The sequence below is a fragment of the Chaetomium globosum genome, genomic scaffold, assembly GCF_000143365.1.
Source record: "Chaetomium globosum CBS 148.51 scaffold_1 genomic scaffold, whole genome shotgun sequence".
Classification (NCBI taxonomy): Eukaryota; Fungi; Ascomycota; class Sordariomycetes; order Sordariales; family Chaetomiaceae; genus Chaetomium; species Chaetomium globosum.
In genome coordinates, this window is record NT_165976.1 from 4,238,748 (window position 1) to 4,258,843 (window position 20,096).

General features: G+C 56.3%; 7 protein-coding genes across 7 annotated transcripts in view; 3 read left to right on the forward strand and 4 right to left on the reverse strand.

The window, feature by feature from the left end:
• The window catches only part of CHGG_01378 (uncharacterized protein), a gene marked incomplete at both ends in the record, with an annotated part of 2,070 nt that extends 1,472 nt beyond the window's left edge, over positions 1-598 (forward strand). The window contains one exon of the mRNA XM_001220598.1: positions 49-598. Within this exon, the coding sequence (XP_001220599.1) occupies positions 49-598 (550 nt within the window). The remainder of the gene's footprint in view (positions 1-48) is intronic.
• A 1,487-nt stretch (positions 599-2,085) lies between these two features.
• Positions 2,086-3,000, reverse strand: CHGG_01379 (uncharacterized protein; the record flags this gene model as incomplete). The annotated part of the gene is made up of 3 exons (XM_001220599.1): positions 2,086-2,524; positions 2,590-2,894; positions 2,998-3,000. 3 exons carry the CDS (start codon positions 2,998-3,000, stop codon positions 2,086-2,088), a joined length of 747 nt encoding a protein of 248 aa, XP_001220600.1.
• Positions 3,001-3,347: 347 nt separating this feature from the next.
• On the forward strand, positions 3,348-4,652 carry CHGG_01380 (uncharacterized protein; the record flags this gene model as incomplete). The annotated part of the gene is made up of 3 exons (XM_001220600.1): positions 3,348-3,399; positions 3,501-3,653; positions 3,712-4,652. 3 exons carry the CDS (start codon positions 3,348-3,350, stop codon positions 4,650-4,652), a joined length of 1,146 nt encoding a protein of 381 aa, XP_001220601.1.
• Positions 4,653-5,336: 684 nt separating this feature from the next.
• Positions 5,337-6,335, forward strand: CHGG_01381 (uncharacterized protein; the record flags this gene model as incomplete). Its single annotated transcript, XM_001220601.1, has 2 exons — positions 5,337-5,604; positions 5,674-6,335. The coding sequence occupies 2 exons, from the start codon at positions 5,337-5,339 to the stop codon at positions 6,333-6,335; spliced, it is 930 nt and encodes a 309-aa protein (XP_001220602.1).
• Positions 6,336-6,712: 377 nt separating this feature from the next.
• On the reverse strand, positions 6,713-10,745 carry CHGG_01382 (uncharacterized protein; the record flags this gene model as incomplete). Its single annotated transcript, XM_001220602.1, has 8 exons — positions 6,713-6,958; positions 7,082-7,238; positions 7,418-8,255; positions 8,619-8,882; positions 8,943-9,317; positions 9,439-10,212; positions 10,371-10,392; positions 10,596-10,745. 8 exons carry the CDS (start codon positions 10,743-10,745, stop codon positions 6,713-6,715), a joined length of 2,826 nt encoding a protein of 941 aa, XP_001220603.1.
• Positions 10,746-11,882: 1,137 nt separating this feature from the next.
• On the reverse strand, positions 11,883-13,769 carry CHGG_01383 (uncharacterized protein; the record flags this gene model as incomplete). Its single annotated transcript, XM_001220603.1, has 3 exons — positions 11,883-13,203; positions 13,280-13,552; positions 13,651-13,769. The coding sequence occupies 3 exons, from the start codon at positions 13,767-13,769 to the stop codon at positions 11,883-11,885; spliced, it is 1,713 nt and encodes a 570-aa protein (XP_001220604.1).
• Positions 13,770-18,093: 4,324 nt separating this feature from the next.
• CHGG_01384 (uncharacterized protein) lies at positions 18,094-20,096 on the reverse strand (the record flags this gene model as incomplete). The annotated part of the gene is made up of 3 exons (XM_001220604.1): positions 18,094-19,600; positions 19,675-19,981; positions 20,063-20,096. 3 exons carry the CDS (start codon positions 20,094-20,096, stop codon positions 18,094-18,096), a joined length of 1,848 nt encoding a protein of 615 aa, XP_001220605.1.

Here is a 20,096-nt window from a genome sequence, read left to right on the forward strand (position 1 = left end):
CCGTCTTTACGCCGCCCTCACGATCCACCGCCTGCGCGTCGGCGGGAGCATTTCGCGGCCGCAGTTGAAGTGCGGATCCCAGACGAATCGGACTGGTGGCAGCGCCACGAACGGGTCGGCCTCCCCGCACGGCACCATGACGACAGCAACAGACGTCACGTCGCAGCCTTCGCGGCGGCCGGACTCGCACTCTTCCGGCGTCGTCCTGCCACCGCCTTCTCCGTCCGCCTCCACCACCCTACTCTCTGCAGGTGCCACGGGTCCACCTAATCCCTTCGCCCGACCACCGCCCCACCAGTCCAACAACATGAACATTGATACGCCCGTTTCAGCCTTGCCGTCCCGCTTCCTCGGAGAGGGCCTGCTCCCGAGCCCTAACGGCTTCTATGCGGACTGGGGTATCAAGGGGAACGAGCACAACACGCTGAGCCCGCTAACGTGGTCGACGCCTGTGGTCGGAACCGGACCCTCGTTTTTGAGGGATGATCTGGCCCCGCTAAAGCGCAAGAGCCCAGATATCAGCGTGAGTGGAGGACATCATGATGCGCCGGCTGAGACGACGGGCGCAGATGCGAAGAGGCTGAAGGTTGAGCACTGAAGAAACATTATTACCATTTAGATTTGTCCGAGTATGGCGAGCACATTTTATCATTCTACACTAGGGATTGTACCATATCTTTGTTTTCCTCTTTCATCTTACTTTGTTGTCCATTTTTTATTCGGCTACTCTTTTTTCGTTTCTGTTCCGTTCTTCTTCGTTTTTTGGAATAGGGTTTCTAAATCGGCGTATCCGTCAACGGCATTGGGACCGGCGTTGAGCGAGGGGCCAAAAAGGGCGATGTCACAGGCATGACGACTGACGAGGCCGGGAACGATTTGGGATCCGATTCGGACTGGCGTTTGCGATATATCATGGATGTTTGCACAGATGGCGAGACGCAGAATAGTATGAGAAATGGCGGAGTAGCGTCTGAACAGAATTACAATCAAACTGTACATACCTGAAAATGCCTTTTTTTTCTCTGTGCTTTGATATCACAAGCAATTGCCATCATCAACACCACGTAAACCACCACCTAACCTTCGCGCAGCAAAACATACCAACAACAACAAACTCACCAACAACAAAAATCTAGACACTCACTTAGCTCGCTAGGCCCGTAGGGCTGAGCGAGGGACGGGACCGGTCCGCTGCTGACATGTGGCCCGGCCAGACCTTGGGGTGCGGCCGGCCGGCGTAGCGCAAGGTTGAACACGCCAGCTTACACACATGACTTACCGGCTCCTCGGGAGCAACTACACTAGTGTATGGGGTAGTGGGTAGTGTCGCAGCGCTGCCGGCCGGGTTGGGCTGGGCCATGCCATGCCATGCCATGCCACCATGCGACGCAGTCGTGTGGGTGTGGGTGGGGACTGGGTAGGAGGCTCTTGTGTGTGTGTGTGTGTGTGTGTGTGTGTGTGTGTGTGTGTGTGTGTGTGTGTGTGTGTGTTGCTATTCTTAGCACGCGGCCGCTTTGCCGTGCCGGCCGGCGATGTGTGTTGTGTTTGTGTTGTGTTGTGTGTGGGGGGGAGGGGAGGAAGGAAAAGCGAGAGCGAGTCGGGTGTGCGCTGGGCCTAGACCGGAAGTTCCTGGGTGGGGGTGTAGGCTGGGCGGATTGGGTTCCCGCGTGGTGCCGCCGCCGCCGCCGCCGCAGAGTCAAACGGCCGCGCGGGATGCTTGGGTATTCGTCATTTCGTGGGCGGTTTCTAGGGCGGGATCGTGGGATTCGTTGTGGGATTGATTCCATTGCGGGACGTGCTTCGTATTGTACCGGAGCTGAGAGCCGTTCAGCCTTGTCTGGGCTGGGCTGGCCGAGCCTTGTGCGGCTGGGTGGGTGTGGTACCCTGCTTGCTGGTTTGTTGGAGGAATGGCTGTGGGCTCGTGCGAAGCTGATGCTACTCAAGGCAGGCTGTTTGGTGGTGATGGTGGCTTACCCGATGGCATGTAGTATTGAGGGTCCGGTAGTGTAAACATCTGAAAAGGGTATCGTCATATTTGTTCTCAGCATCGATCGCTCTCCATCTTCACCTCTGATCTTCACATATTTATCCGAACTTGTCATGCTTGCTCTTGACCTTGATATCCAACAGCGTCTCGTGGTAGGTCCCCTCCCTTCTCGCCCTCTTCAACTTCTTCACCTCGTCCTCCTCCAGCCTCCTCCCTGCCGCCTCCTCCAGCTCGCGCCGGCTGATCTTCTCGCGCGCCTTTTCCTCCTTGGAAGCCTTGAGGCGCGGCTTGTAGCGCGCCTGCATGCGCACGCGCAGTGTCGAGTTGAAGGTGATTTCGGCTTCGTCACCGCGCACCTCGGGCGGAGCGTTGGGCTTAGCTGAGCGCGGGGCGCGGATGGAGAGGAAGGTGTCGCGCAGGGTTTGGATCTGGAATGTGCCTGGCGTGTCGGCAGTGGGTAGGAGCGTAAAGGACTCGAGCGGGGTGACAGCGTCGGAGGCGGCGGTGAGGAGGCCAATCTTGTCGCAGGAGAGGTATCTTGATCACGCCAAGTCAGTATGGGAAGGGTATGTCGGGCGTTTGGGAGGGGATGGTCTGCTTACTTCCCGTGGTGGCCCTTGATGCGAAAGTGCTCAGTGCCCACGATCCGGTTGGCAACCCAAACCTGACGCACGTCGTGGGGCTCGGCGCTCGACGGGTTTCCGTCGACGATGTTTTCGATGGGCAGGGCGAAGACCTTGCCAGTGGCATCGCAAGCCAGTGCTGTTGGCGGCTCGCTCGGGAGGACAAACATGACGGGGCCCGAGATGTCACTCACAGCATCAGCCGAAACCCAGCTGTCGTCCTCGCCGGTATCGTCGCCGGCGTCGACGTTGGTAGCGGCATCGTCTGCTTTGGGCGCCTTCAGCTGTCGCTCTGGGTTGTCATCCTGTGCCTGCCCTGCTCCTTCGCCAGCATCGGTGCGCTTCCTTTTCTTTTTTCTTGTCACCTTTGAAAGTCAATGGTTTAACCATGTTGATCTCTTGGTTAATTACCTGGAGTTGCGTGAGCTAGTGATCAGACCGCGAGCTGGCGTCTCAATTGCCGAATTGAGCGCCAACCACACGTTATCGATAAGAGCTCGTTCGGTATTCTGGCAAGTCTGGCAAGTCTGGCGCTTTGTTTCGGCGCTTGGTCCACCATCCCGTCGTCATCCACCTGCCAGGTTTAGCAGGTCAGGCGATATGCTTGGCACACGCCCCACTATCTTGAGGGGCAGCAACAAGAACAATCACCAGACTGGGCAATTGCTTGGATAATTCTTTCAATCTTCCATCATTGACTTAAAATTGCTGTAAATCGAAGCGAAATTCTCTAAGCCATGGCTCCCATCGCACAAGCCGTAACGGTGTCGTTGCAGGATCTCAAGAATGGTAACTATTTTTTTTTTCCAACAATATAAACGGGTATGGGGGGTAGTTATGGTAGTTATTGTGTAAGTGGCGTCGTCACTGACAAGCTTCACCTAAACTAGGGACAGTCCCGTTGGAGGCGCTCAACGAAGCCTTCGGCCCTGACTCTTTGGGAATTCTGGTCGTCAAGGATGTGCCCCCTGAGTTCGCCGAGCTGAGGCGTCACTTGTTGTCGTACTCGTCGTACCTAGGGAATTTACCCAAATCTGAACTGGGTGCGTGTTAGATCGCAAGAGCTGAAGATCTGTCTGCTACTGCACTAACGATGCCCAGACAAGCTCGAGAATGAAAAGGCCAAGTATCTGACTGGTTGGTCCCTCGGTAAGGAGACACTCAAAAACGGTCAGGTAGATACGCTGAAGGGGTCCTTCTACGCCAACTGCGCCTTCTACGTCGACCCGGAGCTGTCGTGTGCTGTCCCAACGGAGCAGTTCAATCCGGAAAACTTCCCCGAGTACCTCTCACCCAACATCTGGCCCGGCCAAGCCACACTCCCCGGGTTCAAGGAGACATTTGAGGACTTATGCCGCCTGATTATCGACGTAGCCGTCCTCGTCGCAAAAGCGTGTGACAGGTTCGCCGAGAAGGAGATCGCCGGATACCCCAGTGGCTACTTGGAGCGCGTCGTAAGCACTTCCACCACCACCAAGGCCCGCCTGCTGCACTACTTCCCCGAGGACCCAACCAACGAGCCGGCCCCAGTGGCCATGTCGGACGCGGTCGCCAACAGTAACGACCCGGACGAGGACGACTGGTGCGCAACCCACCTCGACCACGGCTGTTTGACAGGCCTGACCTCGGCCATGTTTGTCGACGAGTCCCAGTCGAACCCGCTGGTGGCCACACCCGAGATCGAGCCGGCATCGCCCGGCCTGCCGCACCTGGTGCCGCTGCCCGAGCTCGAGACGTCGCCGGACCCGGCCGCTGGGCTGTACATCAAGTCGCGCACCGGCCAAACGGTGCATGTCAAGATCCCACGCGACTGCATCGCCTTCCAGACGGGCGAGGCTCTGGAGCGCATCACCGACGGCAAGTTCAAGGCCGTGCCGCACTTTGTGAGGGGCGCGAGGGCGGCGCTGAGCGAGGGCCGGATTGCCCGGAACACGCTCGCCGTGTTTACCCAGCCGAACCTCGGTGAGAAAGTGGACATGGAACAGCACATAACCTTTGGCGACTTTGCCAGGGGTATTGTGGCCAAGAATACCGTGTCTTGAGGGTTGTAACTGTTGGAGTGGTACTCTTTACTCTTGGGTAATGGCATTTACTTACGGTTCAGTCCTTGTTTGTCAAGTATACCGAGTTTTACGCGATGTGGCAGTTGTACGCAGTATATCGATATGGAGATAGCTCGGCATTGAACGACGAAAGCGAAGTTAAGATGTGCCCGTATCTGCATGGAAACGTTAGTTGTTTGATTTGTTTCTCGGTATGAAAATCGACTTACCCAACTGTCCCACTCCCATATCAAGCCCGCTCATAGTTATTGGCTATTGGAAGATATACTTACTATGTAGTTATGTTCTTTCGAAGAGTGAGTTGTCATGCGTTAATAACCCCTGTCAGTATCGCTGCGGCTTGGCGGCAGGGAGCACCCCACGGCCTCGCTTTTAGCGCGTTTTCGCCTTGCTCGGACATGCCGCGGGGGGTTCCTGGTCGCGCGACATGGAAGCTTCGGCATCCAAAAATTACCGCTCCAGAGCGGGCTTTGACGCCGCCGAGTCGATTCTTCTCGGTCGACCACTCCTTCTCCCTCTTGTATCATTACCCCTTTTGAGGACCGGCAATCATTATACACGTTTTGCCTTCTCAATTGGCTTATCAATTCCCGTAACAGCCTACCCAAAGAAGGACAACCCTTTTCAACATCGACGGTGGTGCCGAACCACCTGACCAACAACATGATCCCTTCCAAACTCACTCCCGCCGCATGGCTGATGCTTTTGGGAACGGCATCGGCAGCACCAGCAACAGAAGCCGAGATCACCGTTCCCGCCGCGGCCGCCGCTCTCACCGATACGCCCACGGACACAGGCGCCGCACAGCCAGTGCCCACCAACGAGTTGGGTGCCAGCGCCTTCTCCCCCTGTAGCAACACCGATGGCGAGTTCAAGCCGTTCTGCCTCCCCAAGCAACACGACATCTTCTACCCCGGGGCAACACCCTACGGTAAGCAATCCCTATCCCACCCCGAAACGTTCCCACCCCGCGCATTCACTAACCCCCACACACCTGTAGTAACCTGGGACACCACCTTCTTCCCCGACCCCAACAACACGCTCGTCAAAGTGGTCGGCTTCTACACCAACATCACCGTCCCCTCGGACGACCCCGCCGACGACACCCACAAGGACTTCGAAGACGCCGAAGCCTTCAGCTCCGAGACCATCTCCGCCCTCTGGGGCTTCTACCAGTGGCACCCGGAAGGGTCGCTGCTCTCGCGGCCCTCGGTCGACCAGGCCAACATCACCCTGCGGCTGGTCGCGCTGCCCGCCAACGGCCAGGCCGCCCAGTGGCACTCGGGCCCCACCGTCAATCTGCGCTGGAAGCCCAAGGCCCCCAAGAAGAAGAAGCCCGGCCACACCCCGACGCGCGCCGACGACGACGTGCTGTACGTCGCCCTGCCGCTGGTCTTTGGGTTCGCGGCGATCATGATTGCGGGGACGTTTTGCTGGAATAGGCAGCTGCGGAGGATTGGGGTCGGGAGTGTGATGGGGGGGCGGCGGGTTGGTGGTGGTGCTTCGCGGAGGGTCGGGGCGAGTAAGAGGGATCGGGCGAGGAATAGGGATAAGGAGCAGGGGATTCGGCTGATGGAGAGTGGTGGGAGTGGGGGGATGGATTCGGATGAGGACGGGGGTTGGGGAGAGGCCAGGCAAGGGGCAGGCCGGAAACGGGACTAGGAGGGTGATTTTGGGGGAAAGGTTAATGTCGGGGTGTCTGGGTGGGAGGTCAGATATACACGGTAGACTGATGTTCGGACTAGAGAATGTGTCCCGGGACACCAGGCGGCGGAGTTAAGGCTTCGCTCAGGGGTAAAACACCGCAGTAACAAACAGCTGTACATATTCAAGGCGGCGCTACCACGGCGCTAATATCAATCAACCATAAATAATTGAGGTTCTTGAACACGGGCTGAAGAATGTGTCATCATTCGTTACAATATCAAGAAACCCATGTCATAACCGACGCTTTTCTCGTGCCTCCGCCTCTTAACCAGACAAACTCCCAAAGGAAACCCAACCCGCTGCATAAAATCAACCTAATCCAAAGACTGTTCTCACTCCCAGTTAATCTCCCACCGCTCTGCCCACGCACCCTGTGGGAACAGGTCATTCAGTCCATGCAGCGACAATGTAGCCCTCTCCTCGTCATAATTCCAATTCGCAAGATCCAACACATGACTATTCATCCACACCCTCACAGGACCCTTGGCCAGGCCCATGACAGTGGCGTTGCCCAACGCGTTGGTGTCGACATAATCACCCTGGGGTTCAGCTGAGATGGATGTGCTCGTTGCGGTGAACTAGAAGCACGCCGTTAGCTGCAGTCCCATATGCCAAAGGATACAGATATATAAAAAAAAAAAAAAAAGGGAAGAAAGAGGCAAAAAGGTGGAGAAAAAAAATGAAAGGGAACAACAACTCACCTGCACCCACGTAACCGCTTCCGGCACCAAACTCTCCCCATCATCCAAATACAACTCCCCCTTCGCCAACCCCTCCCAATCCAACGCCACCACCAACCCCCACGGCCTCCTCCTGCTCTGCGCCGTCGTCATCCCGGGCTCCTGCAGCGGCACCACACTCCCCCCGCGCAGATGCACAGGTATATGCCCCAGCGGCGCATCCAGCGTGACATTCCGCCCCGGCGCCACCCCCTCCACCGCCGCGCCCGTGTACCAGTCATACCAGAGCGTGCCCTCGCCCACGCCGGGAAACACCACCCCGACGGTGGTGGCGCCCTGCTCGAGACAGGGACTGACCAACAAGGCCGGCCCAAGCAGGAACTGGCGGTCGGCGGCGGCGAGCCAGGGCTCGCGGGGGAACTCCCAGGCGAGGGCGCGCATGACGGTGTCGCCGCGGGCGTTGGCGCGCGCGAGGAGCGTGTAGAGGTAGGGGAAGGAGGGCGTAGCGCACGCGCATGGCGGGCGCGGGTGGCGCGCGCGACGTCGGCCCAGAGGTAGGGTTCTTGCGGGATCGCGCCCAGGATGTTGTGGTTGCGGTAGAAGGGGAAGAAGGCCGAGAGTTGCATCCAGCGGGCGCAGAGCTCGAGGGCGCTGTTGCCGCCGAAGCCGCAGGTGTCGACGCCGAACATGGGGATGCCGAAGAGGGAGAAGGTGAGGGCTTGGGGGATGCTGAAGGCCATGTGGGACCAGGAAGCTTCGTTGTCGCCGCCCCAGTGGCCGGCCCATTTGCCAGATCCGGCGAAGGTGCTGCGCCCGATGATGAAGGGGCGTTTGGTGGGGGAGATTTGGAGGAGGGCTTGGTAGGTCGCGTTGAGGATTTGGTGGCCGAAGAGGTTGTGGAAGTCGTACTGCACGTAGCCGCCGTGGTGGGTTGCGTTTGGGCTGATAGCGTGAACGGCCAGGTCGCCGTGGAAGTTATTGACCACGTAGGGCGGCCAGTTTATATCTCTTACCCCGGGGGTGGGTGTGGTGCGATGGTAGGACGTTGGGCTCACGGTGGTGGGAGATGCTGCCTCCTGCTCACGGAGAGCAGACGCGGCGGGGATTGCCTCTGATGAATTGGTGAGCTCGAAGCCCTCGGGGTACTGTAGGATGAGGTTTCCGGGTTCCCCGGGAAGGTGAAAAGGCGGATGGGCTGGGTTTAGTGTCAAGTTTCCGCTGCCACAGCTGCCAACGCAAAACGAGGCAACCTGTGCCGGTCAGTGAACGGTGTCTCGACTGTTAAGGGGTGGCCAAATGTTCTTACTTCTGACATGTCAATCCACAGCCCGTCGAACTATACAAGTTAGCCCCAGCCTTTCCATTCATTGATGCGCCTAGCTAGGCGGAACCAAAAGGAACCAAGCACACTTACAGCAACCTTCCCGGACCATCTAGAGAGCTCATCGATCCACCAGTCGATGGCGCCGCTGCCGTTCAGGACCGCACCCACCCAATCGGGGAACACTATGCTCTATTAGCGAAGCCACGGGAAGAGAAAGCAGAAGGAGGAGCAAACCGGTGTAGCCAGGCCATACTGCCCCGTAGTATATAGAACCATCCGGATTCATGACAAACGCTTTGGCCTCAATTCCCCGATCATACGGGGCGTAGGCATCGCTGGGGTTCTCGGGGTTTGGGGCGTAGATGGCCGAGTCAACGATGGGGATGTAGTGCTGGTCTTTGGCGTGCAGCTTGGTCAGGAACTCAGCTCCCTCGTCATAGTTGAAGCTCACGGGGTTGTTCTCAAAGTCGCGGTACTGCTTCATATAATCGATGTCGGCTACGAGTCGGTTAGTTCGGCTATGCTTCCACTGGTGCAAGCTGAGAGAGTAAGACTTACACCAAATGGTTTCCAACGGGATTTCAAATTTGGCAAAGTTGTCAACCACCTCCTGCAGGGCCGCCCAGCTATCATACCCCCAGCGGCACTGGTGATAACCGAGGGTCCAGTACTGTTGCATAGCGGGCAGCCCAGTCGTCGATTGCTGATAGGAACTTATCACGTTCTCCGCGCTGGGACCGCTGTAGAAGTAGAGATCGACGCTGCCACCGAGCGTCCTCCATGTGATGCCGGATGGTTGTAGGACGATCTCCTGGGTATGGGCGTTGCGAAGGAACACACCGTGGGTGTAGGATAGATATTGGGCTGTCTTGTCTGTCGCATTGGCAGCGTAGGTCAGCTTCTCTGAGTGGCCAGCGGTGAAGTACCTCGTATCTAGATAAATCGGGTGGCTTCCATAGAGATTGGCGTCGATCGTGTCAGCCACATCAGCGGCAAACAATGTTCCTAAAGTTGGTTAGAAACCAAGGTCTTTCGGACTTCTTAGCAGTCATACTCGTGAAGTTGTTTCCCAGGCGGAAGCCGTGAAGAACCTCGCCGAGGCCATACAAATTGTAGTTCTCCGGAAGTGACGAGGCGAACTCAATGAATTGGTCTTCATAAACTAGAACCTTCCCCTCGGTCGAGAAGAGGACATCCCCGGTCTCCACGCGCTTCACAGCAAAAGAGAAGGTCGGCTCATTTGACCAGGACACGACCAGGCCATTGGAACGATGAGAGTTGCTCTTTTTTATCGACGGTCTAGGGACGAGTTCCTCTGGGAGAAGAAACCAAGTCTCATTCTCGGGACTGAGGTAACGAGGCCGAATCTCGACATGAATACGGTCTTCACTTTGAAACTCGACGGACAGAGCCAGATTCTCAACGTCGTTGCCGTAGACATTGCATGCCGAGCCGGCGAGATCTAGGTCGGCCGTAAAGCCGCTCTCGGTATCCTGGACATTGGACGCTTTGTAACCCGGGCATGCTGTTTGAGGGTCGACAGCCTCGGGGTCCTGGATATTGGGCAGGACGTTCTTACCCACGTCAGCCGAGGCGGGGAGCGTGAAGATGGGAGCATGCTCGGCGACTTGGTCAGGTCCCCCCACATGTCCAGATAGACCATAATGTCCCGAAGTCGCATGCATATGGAGCCCCGTGAGCAAGAAAAGCGTTGTCAAGCTGAACAATGCCATAGCCGGCAGGATAAGCCACGGGTTTTTCAGACGGCCAGTCAAGGTTATCCGGGAGTGGTTCCGGACGGCGTATGTGAGACCAGAAGTAAACAGCACTAGTAAGACACCAAGCAATATATATGGCTGGAATTCAGACCGGTTAGTGGTCAACGTGTCCCTGATCCAGGTCAGCCAACGCCGCCCTGCTAACAACCAAGAGCATGATCCTGCGCCAGCCTGCAGCACTGGCTCTTGCTGGTCCGTTGCGTCGTACCCGCTTGCCGTGTCAGCCAGGACTGTTTCCAATCCAGCAGCCAAAACAAGAAGAGAGGACGCAAAGCTAGGCGTCGAGGCTGGGAGGAGAGTCTACAAGACGACGTCAGCAAGCGAGCCTACGGCAAAGGGGGGTCCGACAAGACCCTCCTCCTCAAGACCGTGGGACAAAACTAGAGCCGGTGTCTAGACAAGTTCCACCACTGGTCGTAGGTGTTCCACTCACATTGAGGAAGGTGTCATGGTCGCCAGGAGATGCATCCGAAGGACATGTCTGGCCTGAAGTGAGCATAGCCGTAACTGTGCTCTCGCATGTGCTCGTGTCGCTTCGGCGAGAGCGACTGCTTGCCTCCCGATATGGCGGCCCTCCCTCCATCCTTAATGAAGTCGATAGACGGGGAGTTTGAATGGGAAGTCTGGTTAGTGGTGATGCAAGCTCCGTGGATACTACCACCGTGGGATCATGGACACCCGCTGCTGCTCCCACACGTCGGCATGTACTCAGCCGTGTAAGGTATCTAGCTAGTTAGCTGGCTGTGCTCCAAATGACACCACGTTTCGCACACGGTTACCTCTTCTTTACGTGCGCTACCACTAATGTCGTGATGGTTGCCGTTGTGTCGGCTTTTGGGAGTTGGTGTTTCGTTTCGCCGAGTTGCACAAGCAGAAAACAAAGGATGGTGCTGCGTGCGTGTGAATAAAGGGTAATAGTGAATTGTATGTATGTTTTTTGTCTCTTCGAATGCTATAGCTCGATACAGAGAAGGGAGAAAAAAAAAACTAACACATGCAAATCGGCAGATGAATTGCAAGTGTAATACCAAACAGCAGCATCGTCACACGGGCCCGGGTTCGGATGGAGGGGGTCACGCTACACGGGCGAATAGGTGGATGCGAATTTGAGACTCGTCATGCAGATCGAGATGAAATGATGGAATAACAGGTAACTGGCCGTTCGGGGAAGAGCGGATCTCAGACGGCCCGATGCTCAACATCGTTGTACAGCTCCGGAAAGCGCACTGGGGTTTCAGAGATACGATGGAATGCACATGTTGCTGATGCATTAGCTTCAAAATTGCTAGAGCTGAGATACTTTAGGTACTATCCCATGACGAGGATGGATTTCCATTCCAATATACCTTATGTAGGCACACAACTCAGCTAGGTATCGATTGAGCCCACCCACTTCCCCCCCTACGCCATGCGCCCGGCCTTGCGAATATACCACGGCCCCAACTTCGCCCTCCCAAGTTTGTGCCCAACCATCCAGTGAACACCACGAATCATGAAGCTCCAGCCTGGTCGATAGATACCCCAATATGCGAAAAGCGAGAGAAAAACAACACTCCCCATATGAAACCCATAACCCAAAAAAGGAGGCGAACCCGCCGTTTGATACCCAGGAATTTCCCTACCGTTGACGCCCTCCCATGAACTCCATCATAATATAAACCCCATCGCTGATATCCACAACATCCATTGCTAGAAACGCGAGCGACGGGATGCTCAAAGCTCAATAACTTAAATCGACATTCCCTAGCTGCGACAACATCTTGGCGTCCTGCGAATTCGTCGTCGTCGTGTTGTTCGTCGTATTCGTCGTCGCGCTCCCGCCAGTGTCCGACTGCGTCGTGCTGGCGTTCGACGGCTGGAGCTCGAGTTGCGGTTCCGTCGGGGGTATGCCGCTGTCCGAAAAGCCAAAGTCCCGCATTTGTTGGAAACTCCAGCTCGGCTCGAAGCCCCTGCTCTTCCACGCACGATCTATCCGCTCGTACATCTCGTCGATCTGCTCCAGACTGATCTTGCTGGTCTCATACACCATGGCGTACACAAAAAAGGTCGAGAGTAAGCAAAACGTGCCCCAGACAAAGAACACGCGAGAGCCCAGATCAGGCGACCCGGCCGATGTGTCCACCAAGTACGGCGTTCCGTACGCGATGCCGAAGTTCAGGATCCAGTTCGATGCCGTTGAGATCGACATGGATTTCGCGCGCACTTTCAGGGGGTAGATCTCCGAGGTGACGACCCACACGACGGGGCCCCAAGACGCCGCGAAGAAGAATATGTATATGGCAACGAAGATTATGAGGATCTGGTTTTGTTGGGTCTTGTTGTTGTCCCCGCTAATCGTGCCGCACGCGGCGATCGCAAATTGGCAGACGCCCATCCCTAGCGCTCCTACTATGAGGAGCCTCCGTCGACCCCACGACTCGACAACGAACAAGCCGGGAAATGTCGACGCCATATTAATGACCTGCATGATGAGGGAGATGGTGAACGGGTTGTCGACCCCCGCCCCGTTGAAGAAGGTCGTTCCGTAATACATGATGAAATTCACGCCTGTCAGTTGCTGCAGCATTTGCAGGCCGCAGCCGGTGAGCGTTCGGCGGCCGAGATGGTGGTCGCCGAAAATGATGTCTTTGTACGTATCTGGCCCCAGCGCCATTTCGTATTCGTGATTTGCTTGGATTTCCGCCAATTCCTCGATCAAGGCCGGATGTGTGATATCGAGGCGTCGGAGACGGCTAAGCGAGAGCGCAGCGGCATCCTTGAGCCCGCGCTTGATTAGGTATCGGGGCGTTTCGGGGAAGAGTAATAAGCATCCGGCCAGGATGACGGCCCAGATGAGTTGGAGGCCCATCGGGATCCGGTATGCCGCAGTTGTGTGCATCTGGTATGTGAGCATGTTGACCATCGCCGCGGCAAGCAATCCTATTGTGATGGAGAGCTGATAAGCGCAAACGAGTGTTCCTCGAATCCATTTTGGCGCCATCTCTGATTGATACAATGGGACCAGGACCGAGACGATCCCCACCCCGATGCCCGCCACGGTCCTATTGTCAAGGTTAACATCATAGTGCTAGAGAAAAGATGCCATCCGGGCTCGACGCGACCACGAAATGAACCCACCTTCCCACAACGAGTAGCGCGACGTCGGTTGCGCATACTTGGAATATAGCGCCGATGCAAAACACTCCGATGGCGAAGATGAGCGACAGCCGACGTCCCCAGCGATCCCCTATCGGCGCGGCCAGCAACGCACCCACAGCCGTCCCTGCGCTGAGCATCGCAACGATTAAAGCCACCTGTTTCGGTGACATGCTCGGGAGTCCATTTTTGTCGAAGAAGCCTGTCGCAAAGTCGTCCTTAAACCGGTCCATGGCGAGAATCCCGTTGATCGCACTGCGGAAAAGAGGCGAGTCAGCCTTTTGACACTCCCACAATCCTCCCACAATCCTCCCACAATTAACTAAATTCCCTTTTTCCGTCCAGCTGCTTACCCAGTGTCATAACCAAACAGCACCCCACCGGTGGCGACGAACGAGCCGACCATGATCGCGGGCGCAGAAGAGCCGGCGACATTGTCGGGCTTGTGCCAGCCCATGGCGAAAATCGCCATGGTGGAAGAGGAGGCGCCCTTCACGCCAGATTTGATGCCACTGCCGCCGAGACTGTCGGAGGTTGACGATGCGAGGTTGGACCGTGTCGTTCGACCATCTGAAGCGAGAGGTTGTCGTTTGCCCGAGTCTGGGTAATATGGGGCGGAAGGGAGGAACAGTAGGCGAGAGGCTTCGAGATCAGCAGTTTAGCCCGCAGCCCGGGGGAGGCCACTGCCATTGGTTCAGCTCCCCCCAGACAAGCCAAGGGAGCCCGTGCATTTGCCCATGGCCAGGACTTCCTGGGAGCAGCACACCCTCAAAGGAACAAAGCCGCTCCACCAAGACTCACCCCGGCCCTCCATGGCACACCATTCCGCATTTGTGAAAGTCGATTTCCAGCTTCCGCAATTCTGCCATGGCCACTCTGGTCCGTGGCGGCTTGGCCGCAGCTCAAGAATTCTCGCTTGTGCAGGAATAAATTTCCCAGTGTTTGGAGTCCCTTTTTCCCAGATGTTGACAGCTCACTTGACTGCCCAGTTGACTTCGAAGTGGCCCCCCGAGTGAGAAAGTGTCAATCAATTCAACGATGGTTGACAAAAGTCCCACCTTGTGGGGGATTCAACCTTCCCGCTAAACGCGGGACCCTTGTCTCTGACCAACGAGGGGAGGATGCGAAGTCTGGTGGATCTTGCCTGCTCTCGTCCAACCAAAACTTTCCATTGGACCTGCGCAGTCCCCGGCACTGAAGTGACCTTTGTCCGTTAACTAGTCCCATTCAGGTCGTCATGTTAGGTAAGGTACCTACCTAGTCAAAAACATCGTACACGCAGACGACACTGAGGATACATATTGCAAATGCAAAATCTCGAGACGAAAAAAAAATGAAGAAGGGAATCTCATAATTGGAACCCCCGTATTTGTTCTAGAAAGATATGTTTTGTTTTTATCCCCCCTTCCTTCTTATTTCCGATGTCCTTGTCTCTTTTGCCCTCTTAGATTTGTGGTGCTCAAAGTGTTCCGCGCTAGCAAATAGACAGTTAAAGCATTCTTGCGTGGGCCGATGAATAATCCCCACTAAGGTAGGTCGCGCAACCGAACTCGCCGTGTCTGCAGAAGCCCAGAATGACAAGTTTCGCAAGCGAGATCATTCCCTTTCGAACCCGGGGAAGCGAAGCGGCGTCGGGAATGCGCCGGCAGTCCAAGGCTTGGATATCCGAACAATGCCGAGCTAGCAGAAACGAACCCGACAGAAACAATCGAGGTGAGTTTCGAGGCTTCCAAGACGCGAGACATGGCTGCAATGCGGGAGCGCTCCGACAGTGTGGGTTCATTCCATTGTGTCTGCAACCTCGCCCGATCGCACTGTGACTCTGCAACCATCAATTGCGAACCCTCCCACATCTTGATCTGCAAAGGCTCTGGTGTTCTTCGGTCGTCCCATTGGCTAACTGCTGACTTTGCGGGGCCAGTGCGGGGAGACAAAGATCCCCCAGCGCACATTGCCTGGGCCAGGACACGTGCGTGCCCACCATCGCCCTGTCCCAATGAGGAAATAAACCAGTCAGTGGTGGGTACACAGTGCAGCAGACCATCTATGAAAATCATTTCCAGTGGCTCGTTAGTGCTCGTCCAGAAAAACAGGGCCTGTGGTGCCCTCGACAGTGCTTAAAATACAGTGCCCAACGGGATCATGTGCCAAGACCAGACACTGTGGTCATCAGGCCCACCATCAACATCTGGAGTTGTCCCCGCTCTTTCCTCTGAGAGAATAAGCCATCGATCTTCCAACGTTTCCATCTCCTTAATTGCAGTTCGAAGTCTGTACTTCCTTCTGACATGGGCAATGACGAAATGGATTTGAATGAATCCAATGAAATGAGAAGGGTCACTCTTGGGACCACACTTGGCACTCCCTGTCTCTGTGCTGCCAATGGCCGAGCCCTCCCACCAGCCAGTTCCAAGCTTTCCCAAGTCTCGGGGCCGGGTTGCAGCCACTCACATTCTTTCCTCCGACGATTCACTCATCTTTCTTTTCAATCCAACCGCTTCCGAGTCTCCTGCAGTCCGCCCAATTCATTCCCCGACTCACCGCACTTTGCAGGCCGTGCCACTTGCCCTCCCCGTATCAATAACACTTAGTCTCTCTTCCACGAATACCACCGGTGGCTTGGTATTTGCGTCACAACTTGACATGTCGACCATATTGGCTGTCGGAGTAAGACGAGGCCGGCGCCTCGACTCTTTCTTGGCTTCAGCCGCTCTCAACTATTTTCACTCCCGACATTGCAGTCAAGGGCGGAACCTGGTCCGCTTGCCCAAGTCCCTTCCGCCGACCCCCATAGCGTAAAGCATACCACGTGTCCCCCTCTCCCCCACACCAGGTTCTTAAGTTCTCGTCCCGCCCTTGCAATCACGTCTCCCTGTCTCTGACACATACTAAAGGGAGAGCAGGCCAACAAGGGAATGACCTAGGACTAAGCAGAGGACCTGCACGGTCGAGCCGTGCCCCCCTAGAACCGTACACTATTAGATTAAGTGGCCCAATCCATCTGAACGACAGCCTTCAAGCTTTTCCCTTGTTGGCTGCCCGCCCGTTGAGTTTTCTTGGGCACGCGCGGCCGGCGGCTCAGGGCTGCGCTCGGTATTGGTTGCCGTTGTCACTTCCATGTCCGCGCTCGCAGCGTTGGAGCCAGCCCTGTCGTGGGCCACAACCTGCAAGCCCCGACGTTGCGGCCGGCCGGCCTCGCTTGTGGGATGAGGTCCTCTCTCTCTGAGTAGGTGGAACGGGTTGCAAACCCCTGGCACCGGGTAGAAGCAAGAGAGTAGGAGGTCATGGCGTGTTTGTGGCGTTCTCTCAACCTCCTTTGGGCGGTAGCGAGGAGAGAGTCGGGAGACACGAAGAGAAAAAACAACAATAGGAAGGACATAGCTACTCGATGCCAAGATTAACTCGCCAATAGTCAATACGAATACAGTTTACATATTCGTACATGCCCCTTTTCCCCGAACCTTCCGCTGCCCGGTTCGCCATCTCGATCACAGCTCCCATTTTTCAGCCCCAACGTCGTGGAACCGCACGCCCGGAACCGGCCCCGATCTATCGTGCCCAAATCCTCAAAAAAGGAAGCTGCTTGTCACCACGACAAGATGGACCGTCATCACCAGCCCCAACGGACAGTTCCCCGGCCGCTCAAACGACCAACCAATCTAAGGTCAAGAGTTGATACCACCAACCAACCAACCACGTAGAACTAGCCCCCAGCCCCCACGAGGACTATCACCCCCCCGACTTGCCCGGAGTGAAGACCATTTCGTGACACAACCCAAGGAAGGACAAAACGAAGAACATGCACATACATCAGTAGTAATCAATGCAGGCATGACATACGCCAATGGGTGATTCCGCCTACCCACCCAAGAGGAGTATGGTGTAATCCACATTGCGGCTGTGGGCGCAAGGTTATAGACGACCCCCGTGCATCTTGAAAATAAGCAGCCGGTAACTTGCTGTCGGGCGTTGCAGTCCCTGTTGCTTACGAAAACATCAAGTCCAACGAAAAGGGAGGCTACAAAGCAAAACCCCTCTCTGTCTCCTGTGGCAATATGATCCTATCCTGTATTGTAAATTGGAGATATATGCAGGATTGGATAGGTATTTCATCTTCCGGAACAGCCTGCGTAGCGAGGTCTTCCGGCCGCAACCTCATGGTCTGATACCTGCCCCAACGGACCACCCAACTTCCTGTCGAGGATATTCTCTTGTTGACATCGTAACCAACAACCCCAATAAACCGAGCTTTGAACGATGCACACCATACCGAAGGCCTCCCCACGTCCCCATTTGTCTTGTACTACCACATTTGCGTGCATGCCGGAAACATTCGTGTTCCCGGGCTAAACGCCACGGCGGCAATGAGGAAGAGAATTTATGCCGGGGCGGAGGCACCGATCCTCGGTGCTCAAAAGGCGGCATTAAGGGGGTAGCTAGTAAACGCCGTTGCAGGGCGGAAATAGCCCGAGTTGGCGCAGTCACGCAGTAACAATACAACACACAGCAAAGACGGATGATATTTTTGTTCATTATCTCCCCGCAAAAGGACGCTATCAATACAGAGCAGGTTGCGTCCCTGCTGAACCAGCGACTTATCCAAATCGGCTGGTATGAGTGTCCCAAACAACCTATGACCCCAAAATGCAATGATACACAACATCAAGCTCAAGCCATCCTACTAGTAGTGTCTTCTGCGTCTTCCTGGCACCATTCTATAAAGATACGCCTTTCCAGAGCCCCGACCATCGCCGTACTAAGAGAAAATCACCAGTCCACCCCAGATCGTCCAATCTTTAGATCTCTAGGGTGACCTTCTGGCCCTTGACGCGCCCGATGACCTGGGAAGGCGCATACTTGGGGATGACCTCGTCATCGTGGAGCATCTCAAACTCTTCGGTTGCGTCACGGCCCATGAAGTTGAGAAGGGCCTGGGGGCCACCCGGGTGGTCATCGAGCCAGTTGGTCAAGTCTAGCACGACGCCCTTGACGACAACCCAGAGGTCCTCCTTCTTGTTGTGCTTGGCAATCTCCTCCATGGTGTACTCCTTCTCAGGGATGGCGAAGGGCTTCGCCTCGCTGGACTCCTGCTTGGCGGCGGGGACGCTGGCCAACACAGCCTGCGCCTTAGGCGCCTCGGTGCTGCTAGCACCGGCCCATTCGACCGAAATCTTGCCCGGGGTTGAGGGGTCGATGTGTAGGGCGATTTGGCCAAGGCGAGCCGCGCCAGTCGAACCCTTGAGGGCTTGCTGGAAGAGGAAGTTGCTGGCGGAATCACCGGCGACACGGCCGTAGACAACGCAGCCCAAGAGGGACGAACCACCAAGGCGGTTGGCGCCGTGGACACCACCAGCAAGCTCACCACAAGCGTAGAGGCCTTCGAATGGCTTCTGCTCCTTGTTGAGAACCTGGGCCTTGTCGTTGATCTCGATACCACCCATGGTAAAGTGAAGCACCGGCTCCATTAGAGAGACGTGGAAGTCGTCGCTGATGTCCAGGGGAAGGTTGTGGAAGAACTTCTTGCCCCACGGGTCCTTCTGCTTGCCCTCGGCGATGGCGTTGTAGGTCTGGAAGGTCTTCTGCAGATGATCCGGGGTGCAGCCGATCTCCTTGGCAAGCTCCTTACCGGTCATCTTCTTCATGAGGCCACGGCCGGAGTAGTGGCGGGTGTGGAAGTCGAGGGTATTGGAAGCCTTGGAGTTGAGGATCAGGCGGATGGGGAACTTGCCCTTGTCCTTCTCCTTCCACATCATGCCCGAGACGTAGTCGCGGTGTCCGAGCTCGTCGCAGAAGCGGTCTCCGTCGGCGTTCAGGAGGATACCGCCCTCGCCACGGAGAGCCTCGGCGGCCAAGAACTTCCACTTGGAGCCGGGGTCCTTGGGGTCGACGAGACCCGTCGGGTGGACCTGCACCTTGTCCATGTCGATGCCGTTACCGCCAATGGCCATAACCATCTTCTGGCCGTCGCCAGTTGCGTGGGCGCCGTTCGTGGTCGCCAGGCCAAAGGTGTCGGGACGGTGCTGCTTGAGCAGGGAGGAGTCGCTGAAGTCGGCAGCGTAACCGCCAGTGGCGAGGACGACGGGACCGTCAATAGACAAATTCTCGCCATTGTGCTCGTACTGAACACCGGTGATGCTGTTACCCTGCTTGTTGAGGCCGGTGACGCGGGCCTTCTTGATGATACGAACGCGGTGAGGCTCGGTTTCGGCGAGCTCCTCGAGTCTCTGCATCAGAGCATAAGTGATGGCCATACCAGGGAACTTGGCATCGTGACCACGGTGGGTGCGGGGCTGGGAGTGGCCACTAAGAAACGGCAGAGTTAGTAAACGCTCAATTGAGATTTCGCCTTAAGGCGGGTTCGGTGCAATTGAACCTACCCAAGACGGGAAACAAGAGTGAGGTCGAGGTTGAACACATCCTGCAGCCATTCGACGGCCGCGGCGGACTTGTAGGTAAGCACCTTGATGAGATCAGGCCTCGCCTTGTCACGGGCGGACTTGAGGGTGTCATCGTAGAACTGCTTCACGCTGTCCTGAATGCCGTGCTCAACCTGTGTCCTTGTGAGGGCGCCGTTGATGCCGGATGTGGCTTTTGTCGAGTTACCGCCGAAGAAGCCCTGCTTGTCGAGGACAACAACGTTGCCGCCGGCGAGGTAGATGGTGTGGGCAGCGCTGAGGCCGGAAACTGGAGCACGAGATCATGGTCAGCAAAAGAAGCACAATGACGACACTCGGCGGAAATGCATCACGGCAGGGTTTCACTTACGGCCGCCGCCAACGACGATAACGCTCGGTGCCAT